The sequence below is a fragment of the Panthera tigris genome, chromosome D1, assembly GCF_018350195.1.
Source record: "Panthera tigris isolate Pti1 chromosome D1, P.tigris_Pti1_mat1.1, whole genome shotgun sequence".
Lineage (NCBI taxonomy): Eukaryota > Metazoa > Chordata > Mammalia > Carnivora > Felidae > Panthera > Panthera tigris.
In genome coordinates, this window is record NC_056669.1 from 56,322,873 (window position 1) to 56,337,163 (window position 14,291).

The following is a 14,291-nucleotide window of genomic DNA, read 5'->3' on the forward strand; positions in this document are numbered from 1 at the left end:
ATTATTTAGTATTATTTTTTATTTTAGTATTGTATTTTATTTTATTTTATTATTTATTTATTATTTATTATTTTATTATTTATTTTAGTATTATTTAGTATTATTTTTTAATTGACATAAAATTAATTTATATACCATCATATTCCGAATTTTTGCATAAAATGTAGTGGTGTGGTTTTTAGTATATTCACAAGATTGAACAACTGTCTAATTCCAGGACATTTAAAAAAATGTCTATTTGGGGCGAGAAAGAGAGAGAGAGAGACAGCAAGAGCAAGCACACACATGCATGTGCAGGGGAGGAGCCGAGAGGGAATGAGAGAGAGTCCCAAGCAGGCTCCACGCTATCGGCCCAGAGCCAGTGACTTGGGGCTTGGCCACTTCACACCATGAGATCATGACCTGAGCCAAAATCAAGAGTTAGATGCTTAACTGACTGAGCCACCCAGGCACCCCGAATTTCAGGACATTTTCATCACCCCAGAGAGAAACCCCATACCCATTAGCTGCCACTCCTCATTTCCCCCTCACACCAACCCCGGCAACCACTGATCCGCTTTCTGTCTCTATGTGCTTGTCTGTTCTGGACATTTCCTGTCAATGGAACCACACAAATAGGTGGTCTTTTGTGTCTCACTTCTTTCATGTGACATGTTTTTAAGGTTTGTCCATGTTGTAGCAGGAATCTGTATGCTATCTCCTTTTATAGTTAAATAATATTTCTTTGTATGGATATACCACATTAAAAATACATTCATCAATTGCTGCACATTTGATTTTCTTCCTCACCCTTTATGACTGTTATGAACAGTGTGTGCTACGAACATTTCTGCACTAGTTTTTGTGTGGGCATCTATTTTCAATTCTTTCAGGTATGTACCTAGGGATAGAATTGCTGGGTCATATGGTAACTGTGTTTCACTTTCGGAGAAACTGCCAAACTGTTTTCCAAAGTGATCCCACCGGGTTGCATTACCACCAACGATGCATGAGGAGGGTTTCAATTTCTCCACATCCTTGATAACACTGTTACTGTCGTCTTTTGGATTGTAGGTATCATAGTGGGTGTGAAGTGACTTTGATTTGCATTTCTCCGATGACTAATAATGTTGAACATCTTTGCATGTGCTTATTGGCCACTTGTTATATCCTTTTTGGAAAAAGGTCTATTCCAATCCATTGCCCATTTTTTTTTAATTTAAAAAAATTTAATGTTTGTTTATTTTTGAGAGAGAGCGAGAGAGTGGGAGAGAGTGGGAGCTGGGTAGGGGCAGAGAGAGAGGGAGACAGAGGATCCAATGCAGGCTCTGTACTTTCAATTCAGAGCCCGAGGTGGGGCTCAAACTCACGAATTGTGAGATCATGACCTGAGCTGGTCACTTAACCGACTGAGCCACCCGGGTGCCCCTGCCCATTTTTAATTGGATTATTTGCCTGTTTATTGTTGAATTATAATAGGGTTTTTGTATATCCTGCATACTAAACCCTTATCAGATACATGATTTGAGAATATCTTGTCTATTCTAGGCGCTGTCTTTTCACTTTCTTGATAGTGACCTTTGAAGTTTAGAAGGTTTTAGTTTCAATAAAAGCAAGTTTATCTCTTTTTTGTAAGTTGCCTGTGCTTTTGGTGTCATATCTAAGGTTATCATTGCTTGATCCAAGGCCATGTTGATTTACACTTAAATTTTCTTCTAAGAGTTGCATAGTTATAACTGTTACATTAAGGGCTTTGATCCATTTTGAGTTCATTTTTATATATGGTGTGAGGTGGGGGGGGGGTCTAACTTTATTTTATTCTTTCATGTGGATATATAGTTGTCCCTGCATCATTTGTTGAAAGACTGCTTTGCGTTTTTTTCCCCCATTGACTCGTCTTGGCTCCTGTGTCAAAAATCAATTGGCCATAAATATATGGGTTTATTTCTAGACTTTCAATTCTGTCCCATTGATTTATGTGTCTATCGTTATGCCAACATCACACACTTTTGATTACTGTAGCTTTGTAGTGACTTTTGAAGTTGGGAGTGTGAGTCCTCCGACTTTATTCTATTTTGTTTTTTCAAGATCGTTTTGGCTATCCTGGGCCTTTGCATTTCCATATGAATTTTAGGGCCAGCCTGTTCATTTCTGGGAAAAAAAAAAAAAAGTCCGGCTGAGATTTTAATAGGGATTGCACTAAATCTGTGGATCAATTTTGGAAGTATTGCCACCTTAACATTAAGTCTTCCCATTGTTTCTTTTGGTATTTGTTGAGTATAGGGTTGAGCTCATGCCAGATATATTGTTTTGAATCCTGACTTGTTCTGCTTAATATTCTATCATAGGCACTTCCCTGTGTTACAAAAGATGCAAGAATAATTTCAGTGCTATGTAATATTCCATTGTTTGGCTGTACCAAAACCTGTTGGTTTTTGGGTAACCTATCATGGAAAGTACTTTGTTCTGGTACCTTCGTGGCACAGGCACAGACGGACACTGGGAGGACAGGTGGCTCCCAGAAGGGCAGCAGAATATTAAAATTGATCAGCAAGTATCCCATGCTGCAGGTAGGGAGTGGGACTCATTGGAAAAGCCAACGTGCTGGTTACTGGAGAGCTGACCTGCCTCCCTGCGTGGTAGCACCAGCCTGAGGGAATTAAATCAGGAAACAGGATCCAACCAACTGCACAGGCATTGATAGAACATGTTCATTTTAGACGTGTTTCTCTAGAACAGTGGATTAAAACATTAAAACATTTGCAACATGAAATTCATCTAACATTGTAACTCAGCTGACCTAAAATGAAAGTTTCACTAAATAATACTTTTTGTATCAGCCCAGAGAAGTGCAGTAACAAACAGCACCCATTTCTTAGCGGTGCGAGAGCTTTCTTTTTCTGTCACGTTACACACCTATCATGTAACAGGAGAGCCCTGGTATTCAGTTGACAGAATCCACTCGTTGCTGGTTTCAGCGGCAGTGGAAGGAGGGCAGGGTAGGCAAAAGAAATGGCTCCCCAAATATGTCTACATACTAATGCTTGACACCTTTGAACATGTTATAAATCCTGGCAAAAGGGAAATTACGCGTGCAGATGGAATTAAGGTTGCTAAACCAGTTCACCTCAAATTAGGGAGTCAAATGTACTCATAAAGGTCTTTAAAAATAGAAGAAGGGGGGCAGAAGAGGTCAGAATGAGGCAATATAATAAGAACGCAACCTGCTGCTGTTGGCCTTGAAGACGGAGGAAGAAGCCGTGAGACAAATGTGGGTGGTCTCCAGAGGCTGGAAAGGGTGAGGAAAGAGATTCAGCCCTGGAGTCTCCGGAAAAGAATGTGGCCCAGCCAACATCTTGATTTTAACCCAGAGGGGTACATTCTGAACCTCTGAACTATAAAGCTGTAAGCTAAGTCTATGTTGTTTTAAGCCACTAAATTTGTGGCCACTTGTTACAGGCTCCACAGAAAACGAATACACGCACTAGCCCTTAAATGCTTCTGCCCGGAAGTGACATGGGGGCACTTCTAGTCCTATCTCATTGGCCAGAGCAAGCCACATGGGCATGTCTAATTTCACAGGGCTGGAGAAATTTGCCCAGCCTTAGAGGGAAATGGAATATTGGTAAATATAGTAATATCTACTACGCCCTTGTTATCTGTGTCTCATGCTTTTATCTTCTATTCTGTAAGTGCTGGTGGCAACTCTTTAAGTTGATTTCATTATCAGCTAATGGGTTGTGACCCCCGATTCGTAAAACACCGCTCTATAATCCCTCCTCTGCTCAAGCCTCGTGGAACACATGACACACCCTAGACAGAGCTGATTGGTCCGGGCATGGGGCACCTGACCCAAGCTGATCAATCAGATTCCTTTCCTGGGAATTTGGAATTGGGCCATTCAGCCAGTTAACAGTGAGAAGCTGAGCGAGAGGCAGAGTAGAAACAGGGTCGGAGTGAGAGCCACATGCAAGCCAAAATGATGGAGGAGCAGAAAAGCCCTGAGTAAGCAGAGAGAGTTGGTCCCCAGAGACCATGGAGCAGCCGACCGGAGAGCAGCGTGAGAACATGCAGCCCCAGGGGGAGAGGTGGAGAGAGAGCAACCGCCTCGAGGGCTGATGGCTTCCCCGTTCCTGACTCCAGCACTCCTGCGTTCTGCCTGCGCATCTTTCCCGTGAGATTTTTGTCTCCTTCTCATACTCCCTCCTCCTTTCCTCCAGCCACCCTTGTTGGGTTTCTGTTCTTTGTCTCCAGTGAGCTTTAATTAGCGAGGACACCACTGGTATTTCTCTTAGGAGACCCGGCTTTGACTCTGAGAATCAGGCTGGCGGGGCATGGATGGGTCTCAGGGGTGAGGCAGAGCCAGCCATTCCACAATCCGGAAGTTTGGTTTCGACCACGGTCTTGCACATTTTGTGCTTGCGCTTCGCAGTAGACCAGCAGAAGCCATCCATATGGTGCTGCACAAGGGCAGGGCCCGGTGAACTGGAAGCACCCCCCTCCCCGCCCCGGGGTGGGGTCAGGAAGCCGGTGGGTTGTTTCACGGAGGGCTTGGCTGGGCAGCAGAGTGGAAAGGATGTGGATTTTGGAGACAGAGTTCACCTCTCAGAGCCTGAATTTCCTCATCTCTGAAATGGGATTGTTGAGTGGTCAGCAGTGTTCTGGGAAAAATACTCAGAGGCATGACTAGGGCGGAACAGGTGCTCAGGGTATGGGAAGCTGCTGTTGTTGTTTGAAGAAACTGTCAGAGTCCCAGCTTCCTGAGCAGGTGGCCCCAGGGACTGATTGAGTTATCGGGACATTCCCCACCACTGGCCACGTTTCCTGCCCTTGTTGCCCTCATTCTCCTTCTTGATCCTTACTCACCCTTTCATCTCTTCCCCCTCCCCTCCCCAGTTCTCATTTCTCCTCTTTTCTGCTTTTCCCCAAAGCTGATGAAAAACACTTGCTTTAGGAAAGCAGCAGTGTTGGCTATAAAGGGCCCAGCCTCTAGATGCAGATGGAATCGGGTCTGAATCCTGACTAGCCTCTTGCTTGCTGTGTGTTCCTGGACAAATGATCAGATGTCTCTGAACCTCAAGTTCATTATCAGTAAAGTGGGAGTTATAATGCCCATTTCACAGTGTGTTGTAAGAAACAAGTAGGCACTCAGCAAATGCTAGTTCTGTCTTACTGCCCTTTCTCTTTCTGTCCCTCCCTTCTTGACTGTCACTCCTCCCAGCCTGGCCCTCAGCCCCCTCCCGTGGTGAGGGTGCCCCTTGGCCCTCTCAAGGATCACTAGAATGGCCTGCCCTGACTCAGTTATTTCCCTGATTCAGTTATAACTCAGGCATTTGTGATCTCTCCTTTCTGTCAGACCCCAGGCTCTTGAGTTAGACTGAGGTTTCTGAAAGCAGTTGGGGGTCCCTGTGGCCCTTCTCTGGTCTCCTCCGCAGGTCCACTTGGGAGCTGCTGGTTCAAACCATGTGATCTGTATTGTTTCTCACTTTAGCAACTATTACACCCCAGCTGACTGTGGCATTTTCACACTCCAAACACTGCTAAATATTTATAAGGAGGAGAAAAGCCCAGAACCAGGGGAGGTGGGGGAGAGATGCACCAGGCCCTCCTTACAAGCCAGGCTCAGACCTGTCTGTGGTCCCTTGGGCCCCAGAAGTTGGAGGGGGTGCTGTGGAGGCAGCACAGGGCCACCCCCTGACACCCCCCTGGGAGGAGCAACTGTCACTGTGGCACTGTGGGCCTCACCCTGCCTTGCCCTGGATACCTGCTGCGCCCCCTGCCCCTGGGGACCCATGTGGGTTGTGTGGATCCTCTGGGCCTCTTGTGGGCCTGCTCCGTCCCTCCACTCCATTGCTCTGTTTGTGAGTTTCTCTTTGTGTTCATTTGTTTGTTTTTTCATCTCTCGTTCCATCTGTTATTTTCATGCCTGCAGGACAGCATCCCTCTCCCCTCCTCTCCCTCCTCCCCTCCCTCCCTGCTCCCTCCTCCAACACCTTCTCTAGTCTCTGAGGCTCTGCCTCTTTCATTTTTCTTCTCTCCTCCCAACAGTGTTGTGAGCAATTCTGGGGCTAGATGATGGGGGCTAGGTGAGGGGGTCTCAAGCTCCCAGGCCCAGCGGGGAGAGAGGATGGGGTGGGGGCGCTGATGGGGACCACAGTGTGCTCTAGAAGGCCCAGCAAGCACTTTGCAAGGGTTGGGGGCCGCGGGTCTGCCTGATGCACATCCAGTGCTCTGCTGTGTGGCCATGGGAACATCTCCTACCTTTCCTGGGCCTCAGTTTTTCATTTGATTCCTTCACTCATTCATTCATTTACTCACTCTATTAATATTTGTTGAGTGCTTGCTACCTGCCATGCATGAACACAGATTTATTAAACACCTACCAGGGACGCTGTTCTAGATGCTCAGGTCAGGATATTTCAGTGGAGAAGAAAGACCCCAGACCTCTGCCTCGTGGACCTGACATGTTAGCAGCGCAGACAAGCATAAATTAGCAAGTCGCTCGTGTAGTAGGTTGGCCGGTGGTGAGTGCTGTGGGAAAGAAAATAGAGCCAGAGGAGGAGAGATGGTGAGAGGGGAGGCCACAGTGAAGCCACGTCACAGAAAGGCATGGGGCTGGCAAGCAGATCTGTTGTGGGGACCATGCCCGGGGGAGTGGACTGCCAGAACAAAGGCCCTGAGGCAGGTCCCACCCTGGTGTGTTGGAGGCAGTGTGAATGGAGGGGTGAGGGAGAGTGGGAGGTGAGCCCAAGGGTAAAGGAGGCAGGGGACACCACACACAGAAGCTTTTCCGCTGCCTGAGCTGGGAGGACTTTGAGCAAATGAGTGGTATTCTATGACATATCTTTAGAGACTCCCTCAGCCTGCTGCGTGAGGAGGAGGCCGAGGGGCCATGGCCAGATCCCACAAAAGCTGTGACGGCAATAAGGGAGGTTTGGGTGGGCGCCGGAGGTGCTGGGATCTGATTATGCCAGACGCTGTTCTGGCTTTCAAGGCTTCGATGGTGCCTGGAAAGCCCTCCAGGCCCTTGCCCTCTGTCCTGCCCAGGGATGGCCCGCAGGAGCCTTCCCCTGGTGGGATGCGCTAATCCTGGCTTTCTCTTGCTTTCTGTCCGCAGGGTGTTCAAGAAGGCCAGCCCAAATGGAAAGGTGAGTCTGTAACAACCGCACCCCAGCTCCTCCCTGGCCCCAAATGTTTGTCCTGCCTTGGCCACTTCTGTTGCCCATGCAGGACCCCACACTCCCCGGTCTGTCCTTAGGAGCTATCCACCTCAGGGAGAGGGGCCTTTCGGGAAACTTTTCTGTCTGCGGGGGGTAGTTCAACTCCCCTGGACTTTAGGGAGCCACTGCTCTGGTTTGAGATACAGCCTATCATAGACTTCAGTGTGAGTGTGATAATTAGACTAAGCGTCAAGGGCCTCGGGGGCACTGATTCCCCTGGTGTGAGAGGTGCCTGCAGCCTCTCTACTGAACCCTGCCATCACCTAGTTATCCAGGGCAGCTCCCAGGGTCTGTCCTGCTTTCTTTCTTCCCACAGGCCGCAGGCTCCATCCTGCTTTCCTTTCGGTTCAGCAAGTAGATATAACTGACATCATTCCTTGTCGGGTGCAGGCCAAGCCGGCGGGGACTGGGCTAGGGTGTTCCAAGACAAATAAGGCACACCCCGTGCCACTCACGGTCAGATGGGGGAGGCAGGCACAGAAACCGGTCATTTCAATAGGAAATGGCAGGTGTGGGATAAAGTGATGCCCAGGGGCTACGGGACCCAGCCTGGGCAGTCAGGGATGGCTTCTCTAAAAGGGATGCCTTGTCTTCCAGGCAAGACAGGGTGAAAAAGGGCATTGTAGGCATGAACATAATTCACAGGGAGTGTGGGGGAATGAACAGCAGTTGAATCTGAGTGCCAGGAGGGAGGCAGGGGGAGCGGGAGCCAAAGTGGGACAGGTTGGTAGGGCTCAGGAGCCCAGACTCCTGGGCTGGCAGATAGTACCACGCGTGCTCCTTTGTCTCCCTTCGTGCCCACAGCAGACATCACCAGTCACTGCTCACCCTTTCCTGCTGAGCCAGGATTCCGCCTTGGAGTCCTTCTCCACCCAGAGCCCCAGGCAGCCCCCATCTATCAGAGTTGGCATTTAGAATGAAATCCATTTGTCATCTTACCTCTGGGCCCTGGGAGCCATTAGAGGGTTTTCAGACGGGAGTGGCATCATTAGATTTGCATTTTAGGATGACTGGTCTGGCCTAAGGAGAGGAGAAGGGCCTGGAGCTTGCGAGGTTGCAGGCCACAGACCATCAAGGGGGCTGGTGCGTCTGGTGTGCCGTCCTCAGTGTTCTCATCTATAAACCAGGAACACTGATAACTTCTTCATTGGGGTTTAGGATAAGCAGGTACTTTCAAAATTGTACAAGGGTTTGTTGATATTAGGGCTGGAGCTCGGGTCCAAGTCCAGTTAGGACTTTAATGTGTGTTAAGGATGGATGGGTGTAGGTGTTTCACAGGCAGCTCCCAGGTTCTCCTCCAGAGCAAGGGCCAGTGGCTTTTCAGGGATGTGTCCCCCGGGCCCACAGCTGCTGACACCCCCTGTGCTTATCTTCCCCAGCTCACTGTGTATCTGGGAAAGCGGGACTTTGTGGACCACATCGACCTTGTGGACCCTGTCGGTGAGTCCCTGCAGAGGCCAGGGAGGAAGGCGGGGGAAGGTGGGGCCGATCCGGCCGCTTCTAAAGAGGGTTTGTTAGAGCCACCTAGGAATAGCTCTCAGGTCTCCAGAGGGGCCTGGTTTCAAGAACAGGGTGTAAGCGGTTTCCTGTGTCAGTTGGCAAACATTGACCACATTTACCGAGCAGCCCCGTTCCCTTCAGTGAGGACCATGTGAGGGGAAAGTGTGGGCGGGTTGAGGGGAGAAGCAGGGAGGGTGGCCTGACGATGACGATAGCAGCCGCCACTCAGTATAAGGCTTCTTACACGCCAGACACCTTTAAGTCCTGGCTCCCACTTCCCTCCCCCAAGAAGCCTTCCCTGACTGATACCTCTGGTTGGGGGAGTGCCCTCTCCACTGATTTGTTTACGGAGTCCCTGGTGCTCAGGCACAGAGGGAATACCCATAGTAAAAGGAGGGGAGATGCCCAGCAGGTTCTGGAATGGGGTGGGCATCCCCTGGCCAGGTATCCCTTGGACCTGCCCAGGACCAGGATAGGACCAGGAGCCCTCTGGCACTGACTTCCAGATGTGGCCTCTGAGATTCCCAGAGAGATTGCTGTAAGGCAGCATTGGGGGAGGGTGGCAGTGGGCTAGAGTTGGGGAGAGAGAATTTTCTTGCTCAGTGGGTATGCGTATGGTTGAGTAAAGTTTGACCAGACGTGACCAGGAATGCCAGGCAAGGAGGTGACCCCTGAGCCAGAGTTTCTGGCTTCCTGGGGTTCTGTGCAGAGAAAATGTCCTTTGTGTCCAGCTGGACTCTACTGGGTCAGGGCCAGGCCATGGGACATTTTCCATGGTAGCGCATGAGCCAGGCACCAACTAACCCTTTAAACATATCAACTCACTTAGTCTTCGCAGGAGCCCTGTGAGTTTGGTCCTACAGGATCACAAGTCCCGATCTGCAAATCCCAAGTCCAAGAAACTCTGGAAATCTAAACTTGCTCATACGTTTGACGTGGGATTCACTTAGACGCAAAACCTGACCTGAACCCATAGGGAGCTCTTTACACTTTAGCCTCTTGATGAAGATATCCATGTTTCCCTGCTGAGGTGTTAAGGGATTTGATCATGGGGCCCCAGATCCTGCAGAGGGTATTACAGAACATATGGAAGGTGTACCATGGGGCCTTTCCACAGTTCAGAACCTCTCAATTCTGAAGTATACCTGATCGTAGGGGTTTCGGACCCACATCGTCATCCTTATTAACAGAGAAGAAGCAGAGAGGTAACATGCCCCAGGCTACCAACTGGATCCGTAAGGCCCCAGGGGTTGGGACGTGGTAGTGCTGTCCCCTAGGTGCAGGCCTCTCCATTTCTCTCATGATCCCAGCAGACAGAAGGTTGGGTTTGGGTTTGGCGTGGTCTTTGGGGCTCAGGAATGTGAGAGGTCAAGTTGGGAGGGTGTGCTCACTCTGTGTCCTTCTTCCAGATGGTGTGGTCCTGGTGGATCCTGAGTATCTCAAGGAGAGGAGAGGTGAGGTGGTGGTCCCCACCTCCAGCCCGTCAAGGGGCCTCCTGTTCCTCACCAACTTCTAGCCCAGGGCTTCCCTGAGTCCCGGGCAGGACATCAACTAATTTTACAGCCCTTCCCTGCCCAGCCCCCCTGGCTCTTCCCTTTACAGCTCCAACAAGCATCAGAGCAGGTGCCCTGGCCTCCTCTGGCCTGGGGCGGCCCACTTAGGCCCATTTTGGGAGAACCTTTTCAGTGCCCTGAGCACTCTCAACGTCAGTATATCATGACTGCTGCAAGGCTGGGGCTGCCCAACAGGGCAGGAGTTAGGGTCTCATTACAGGAGAGAAAATGGAATCCCAGGGAGGTGAAGGGTTTGTCCAAGGGAGACAATGGGTGGGGGTTGGGCTGGGACAAGACCCCGTGCCTTCCAGATACCACCCAGCCCTTGTTCCCCCCTCCCTCTGCTCTCTCCAGCCAGTCCCTTCATCGGCCCCACCCTCCCAGTCCTGCCAGCCTGTGCCAGCCCTCACCAACCCTGTCAGTCTCCTGTGCTCCTCCTCACTTCCGCTGGCCAGAGTGGGGGGTGGGGAAAGACAGAGCTGGTCCAGCAGTCAGCCCCCACCTCCTCCCAGGGGCCAGACCCGAATGGCTCTCCCAGGTACCCAGCACCCCCATCCCAAGGGCAGCACAGCCCTCCCCACAGGAGCTTCGGGACAGACCTATGAGCTCCAGCTGGGCCGATCCCAGGGCTCAGCTGGTGCTCTGGGGGGCTTGCTTGCTGCCCTCCTGGGCCCGTCCTCAGTGCCCCCTGCTCCCACAGTCTATGTGACACTGACCTGCGCCTTCCGCTATGGCCGGGAGGACCTGGATGTCCTGGGCCTGACCTTTCGCAAGGACCTGTTTGTGGCCAACGTGCAGTCCTTCCCGCCGGCCCCTGAGGACAAGAAGCCCCTGACACGGCTGCAGGAGCGCCTCATCAAGAAGCTGGGCGAGCACGCCTACCCTTTCACCTTTGAGGTTAGGGACCGCCAGCCCTCTGGGCAGGCACATGGGGGCAGCTGGGGCGGCAGCTCCATGGCACTCAGTTTCTCAGTGCACATTGGGACCTGGGGCACTGTCACTTACACTACCTGGTAAGTGTCTCTTCTCTGGCCACCACCAGGGGCGGCACCTTACCTCTGGGCTACTCCTTGGACCCTCCTGTGTCCAGGTCATTGGCGGGAGAGAGTGGGGTGGGGAGAGACTGTAGAGAAAGAAGGAGCCCTTTCTCGCCCCTGAGTTATTACAAAGACTGTCTCCTCCCTCAGACCAGCTGCCCACATGGCCCGGCTTCAGCCCGGCTCACAAACCAGGGGTGGCACATAGTGATTTCCCTGCTCTGCCACTTTGCTGAATGGGAAGACTCCCAGATGCTGGATTTTCAAATCTCCTGTTTCTCAGACTCCGATTCTGTGATTCAGTGAAATCCCCTGGCTTGCTGGGAGGTTAGAGCAGGAGAGAGGAAACAGTCATCCTCTCCATGGTAGATGTATTGGTTTCCCGTAGCCATGTGACAAACCACCTCCAACCTGGTGGGAATTAAACACGGAATTAAAACACAAGTTATCGTCTTACAGTTTGGGAGGTTAGAGATCAAAAATGGGTCTCACTGGGCTGACATCAAGGTGTCAGCAGGGCTGCGTTCTTTTGGGGGCTCTCTAGGCCTTGCCTTTTCCAGCTTCTGCAGACCACTCACGTTCCTGGGCTCAAAGCCCGCCCCCCCCGTCTTCAAAGCCACCAGGAGCCGGCCAGTCTTTCTCACAGCCCGACACTCTGACACTGGCTCTCTTGCTTCCTGCTTCCCCTGCCAAGGTCCCTTGTGACCATATCGGACACACCTGGATAATCCCCGATGCTCTCCCCATCTCAAGATCCTTAACATAACCATATTTGTAAAGTCCCTTTTGCCGTGTAAGGTAGCACAGTCACAGGTTTTAGGGATTAGGATGTGGACATCTTTGGAGGGGGGTGGGTATTATTCTACCTATTACAGTCTAGGTGAAACCCTTTAGGTGAAGAAAGACCCTGAAATCCTTGGCTTTACTGGAGGGGCCTCTGGCCCCATGTGGGGCATCCTTGTCATGGTCTGATGGGGGAGACATGGTCTGTCCTCTGGAGCCCCGAGTCTGATGGAAGAGACATGGCCTGTTGCTAGGGCCCCCCGATCTGCTGAATGTGCATGGGGGTGATGGGTGGGTGACATGGGGAGGTCAGTGGTGAATGTGACAGGAGACCTATTCTCGTCTGTTCCCTTAACAGATCCCTCCGAACCTCCCATGCTCTGTGACATTGCAGCCGGGGCCTGAAGACACAGGGAAGGTGGGTCACCTCTCTCGGAGCATTTCTCTGGGTGTAGGACGTTTGTATCCCCAGGGCCCTGGCTTTCTCTCTGCTAGGTGCTGGAACCCTCTGTGTGGAAGCCTCCTCGTGTCTAGGCCACTTCAATACCACCTCAGATAAGCAGCCCCTTCATACAGGGTGGCTGATACTGTGTCATCCTCACCCCCACGTTCAGTTACGTGCAGTCTGTCCCGGGCTTGTTGGCTGTAGCAGAACCAAAATATTCTCCGCACTACCACCCGGCCTCACAACCTCACATGGGGGAGGTGCCTTCGTGGTGGCTTCACAAGTGGGGGAACTGGGGCTCAGAGAGAAGGGACACCTCCAGTGTCACAGGCCCCAGATCTCTGAGCCCCAGTTTCTTCATCTGCAAAATGGAGACAATAGGATGCACCTCCTCATGGGGTTGGGAGGGTGGAGTGAGACACTGAAGCACTGTAGGGTCTGCACACAGTACGTGCTCCCCCAAACAGGGGGGCTGAGGCACCCGCTGTTATTGCCGGGTGGCTGCCTTGGTGAGGACAGCCGCCCAGACCAGGCAGGTGTCGGAGAGTGGAGCCCAGTGAGGGCAGTTTGGGATGTCCAGTGTCGGGGGAGCTGGGAGAGCTCTGCGGGAAGGTCAGATGGGGGAGGCCGCCGCAGATGGAGGCGGCACTGCACTGGGGCTGAGCACAGGGCCCCTGAGTCAGGCTGAGGGGTGGCCGGGCTGTGGGAGTCTGGTGTTCCCATCCAGCGTCCTTGTTTGTAAAATGAGAGGGTGGGATGGCTGTGCTGTCGGGACCCTGCCCGCTCCAAGGCCCTGTGGTCAGCAGCCCCTTCCCCTCAGGCCTGTGGTGTGGACTATGAAGTCAAAGCCTTCTGTGCTGAGAACCTGGAGGAGAAGATCCACAAGCGGTGAGAAGGGCACAGCTTCCTCCCGGGTGTGGGCTGCCTGCTGGCAGAGGGAGGGAGACAGGAGCAGCAAAGTCTGAAGAAGAGATAAGTAACAATACCTGGAAGTGTGAGAGGAGGGGCCACACATTCCAGCCTCAGGAACTCTGAGAAGGGCACTCTGGAAGGCCGGCAAGTCATGGAGGGTTTCCTGGGGGAGGTGGCTCAGTAGCCCTGGCTCAGGCCTCATCATTTTTTCCTTTACACCACTGTACCTGCCTCCTCCATCTTCCTCCCTGCCTCTAGTCTTGCCCCGCCAGACTGCATGGCTTTTTATTTTGTTTTGGAAAGAAACACAAGATTCAGATTGTTTTTAACAGTGGACGAGATTTTTCCCAGTCACCCTGGAACCCCCCCCCCCCCCGCCCCCACTTCCCAGTTCTCCTCCTGGGAGGCCATCAGCAGGTGGTGGTTGGGGTGGGTGGGGGGACAGGGGGATGTGGGGTCAGTGGAGGCTTCTAAGCAAGGGAGGGAAGTGGAGTAAGTGAAGCCCCCCCCCCCCCGGGGAAAGTGAGGGGGGTGGTCAGCCCACGTGTCAGAGAAGGTAGTGCTCTCCCAGCCAGGCACAGCCCTGGGCAGACAGTCTAGGCTGGCAGGCGGAAACAGCTGGCCCTGACTTCTGAGCTGGACTGCCCAGCCCTGCTGTCATGCCTGCTCCTCCTCCAGGCAGGCCCTGCCCAGCCTCCTGGTGAGGCTGGTCTCAGACCCCAACTCTGATGTGCTCTGCCTCCCCAGGCACAATTCCTCCCGGAGGCTGGCTGAGGGAGGGGCTGCAGCTTCCTAGGGCATGGGCTGAGTTTGCCATCTGGTGGCCGAAGGGTGTATTGCAGGCATCTCTATCTTCAGCCTG

General features: G+C 52.1%; 1 protein-coding gene across 9 annotated transcripts in view; it reads left to right on the forward strand.

The window, feature by feature from the left end:
* Positions 1 to 14,291, forward strand: part of ARRB1 (arrestin beta 1) — a 75,493-nt gene that overhangs the window by 43,768 nt on the left and 17,434 nt on the right. For 5 of the 9 annotated variants that reach the window (XM_042959225.1, XM_042959224.1, XM_042959226.1 and 2 more), the window contains exons 2-8: positions 7,097 to 7,127; positions 8,579 to 8,639; positions 10,109 to 10,153; positions 10,607 to 10,790; positions 10,953 to 11,149; positions 12,431 to 12,490; positions 13,338 to 13,405. In XM_042959225.1, coding sequence (XP_042815159.1) covers positions 7,120 to 7,127; positions 8,579 to 8,639; positions 10,109 to 10,153; positions 10,607 to 10,790; positions 10,953 to 11,149; positions 12,431 to 12,490; positions 13,338 to 13,405 — 623 coding nt within the window. In that variant the 5' untranslated portion in view covers positions 7,097 to 7,119. Of the gene's footprint in view, positions 1 to 1,922; positions 4,154 to 7,096; positions 7,128 to 8,578; positions 8,640 to 10,108; positions 10,154 to 10,606; positions 10,791 to 10,952; positions 11,150 to 12,430; positions 12,491 to 13,337; positions 13,406 to 14,291 lie in introns of those variants that run through there. The other 4 variants (XM_042959230.1, XM_042959229.1, XM_042959227.1 and 1 more) reach the window with 3 other exon arrangements.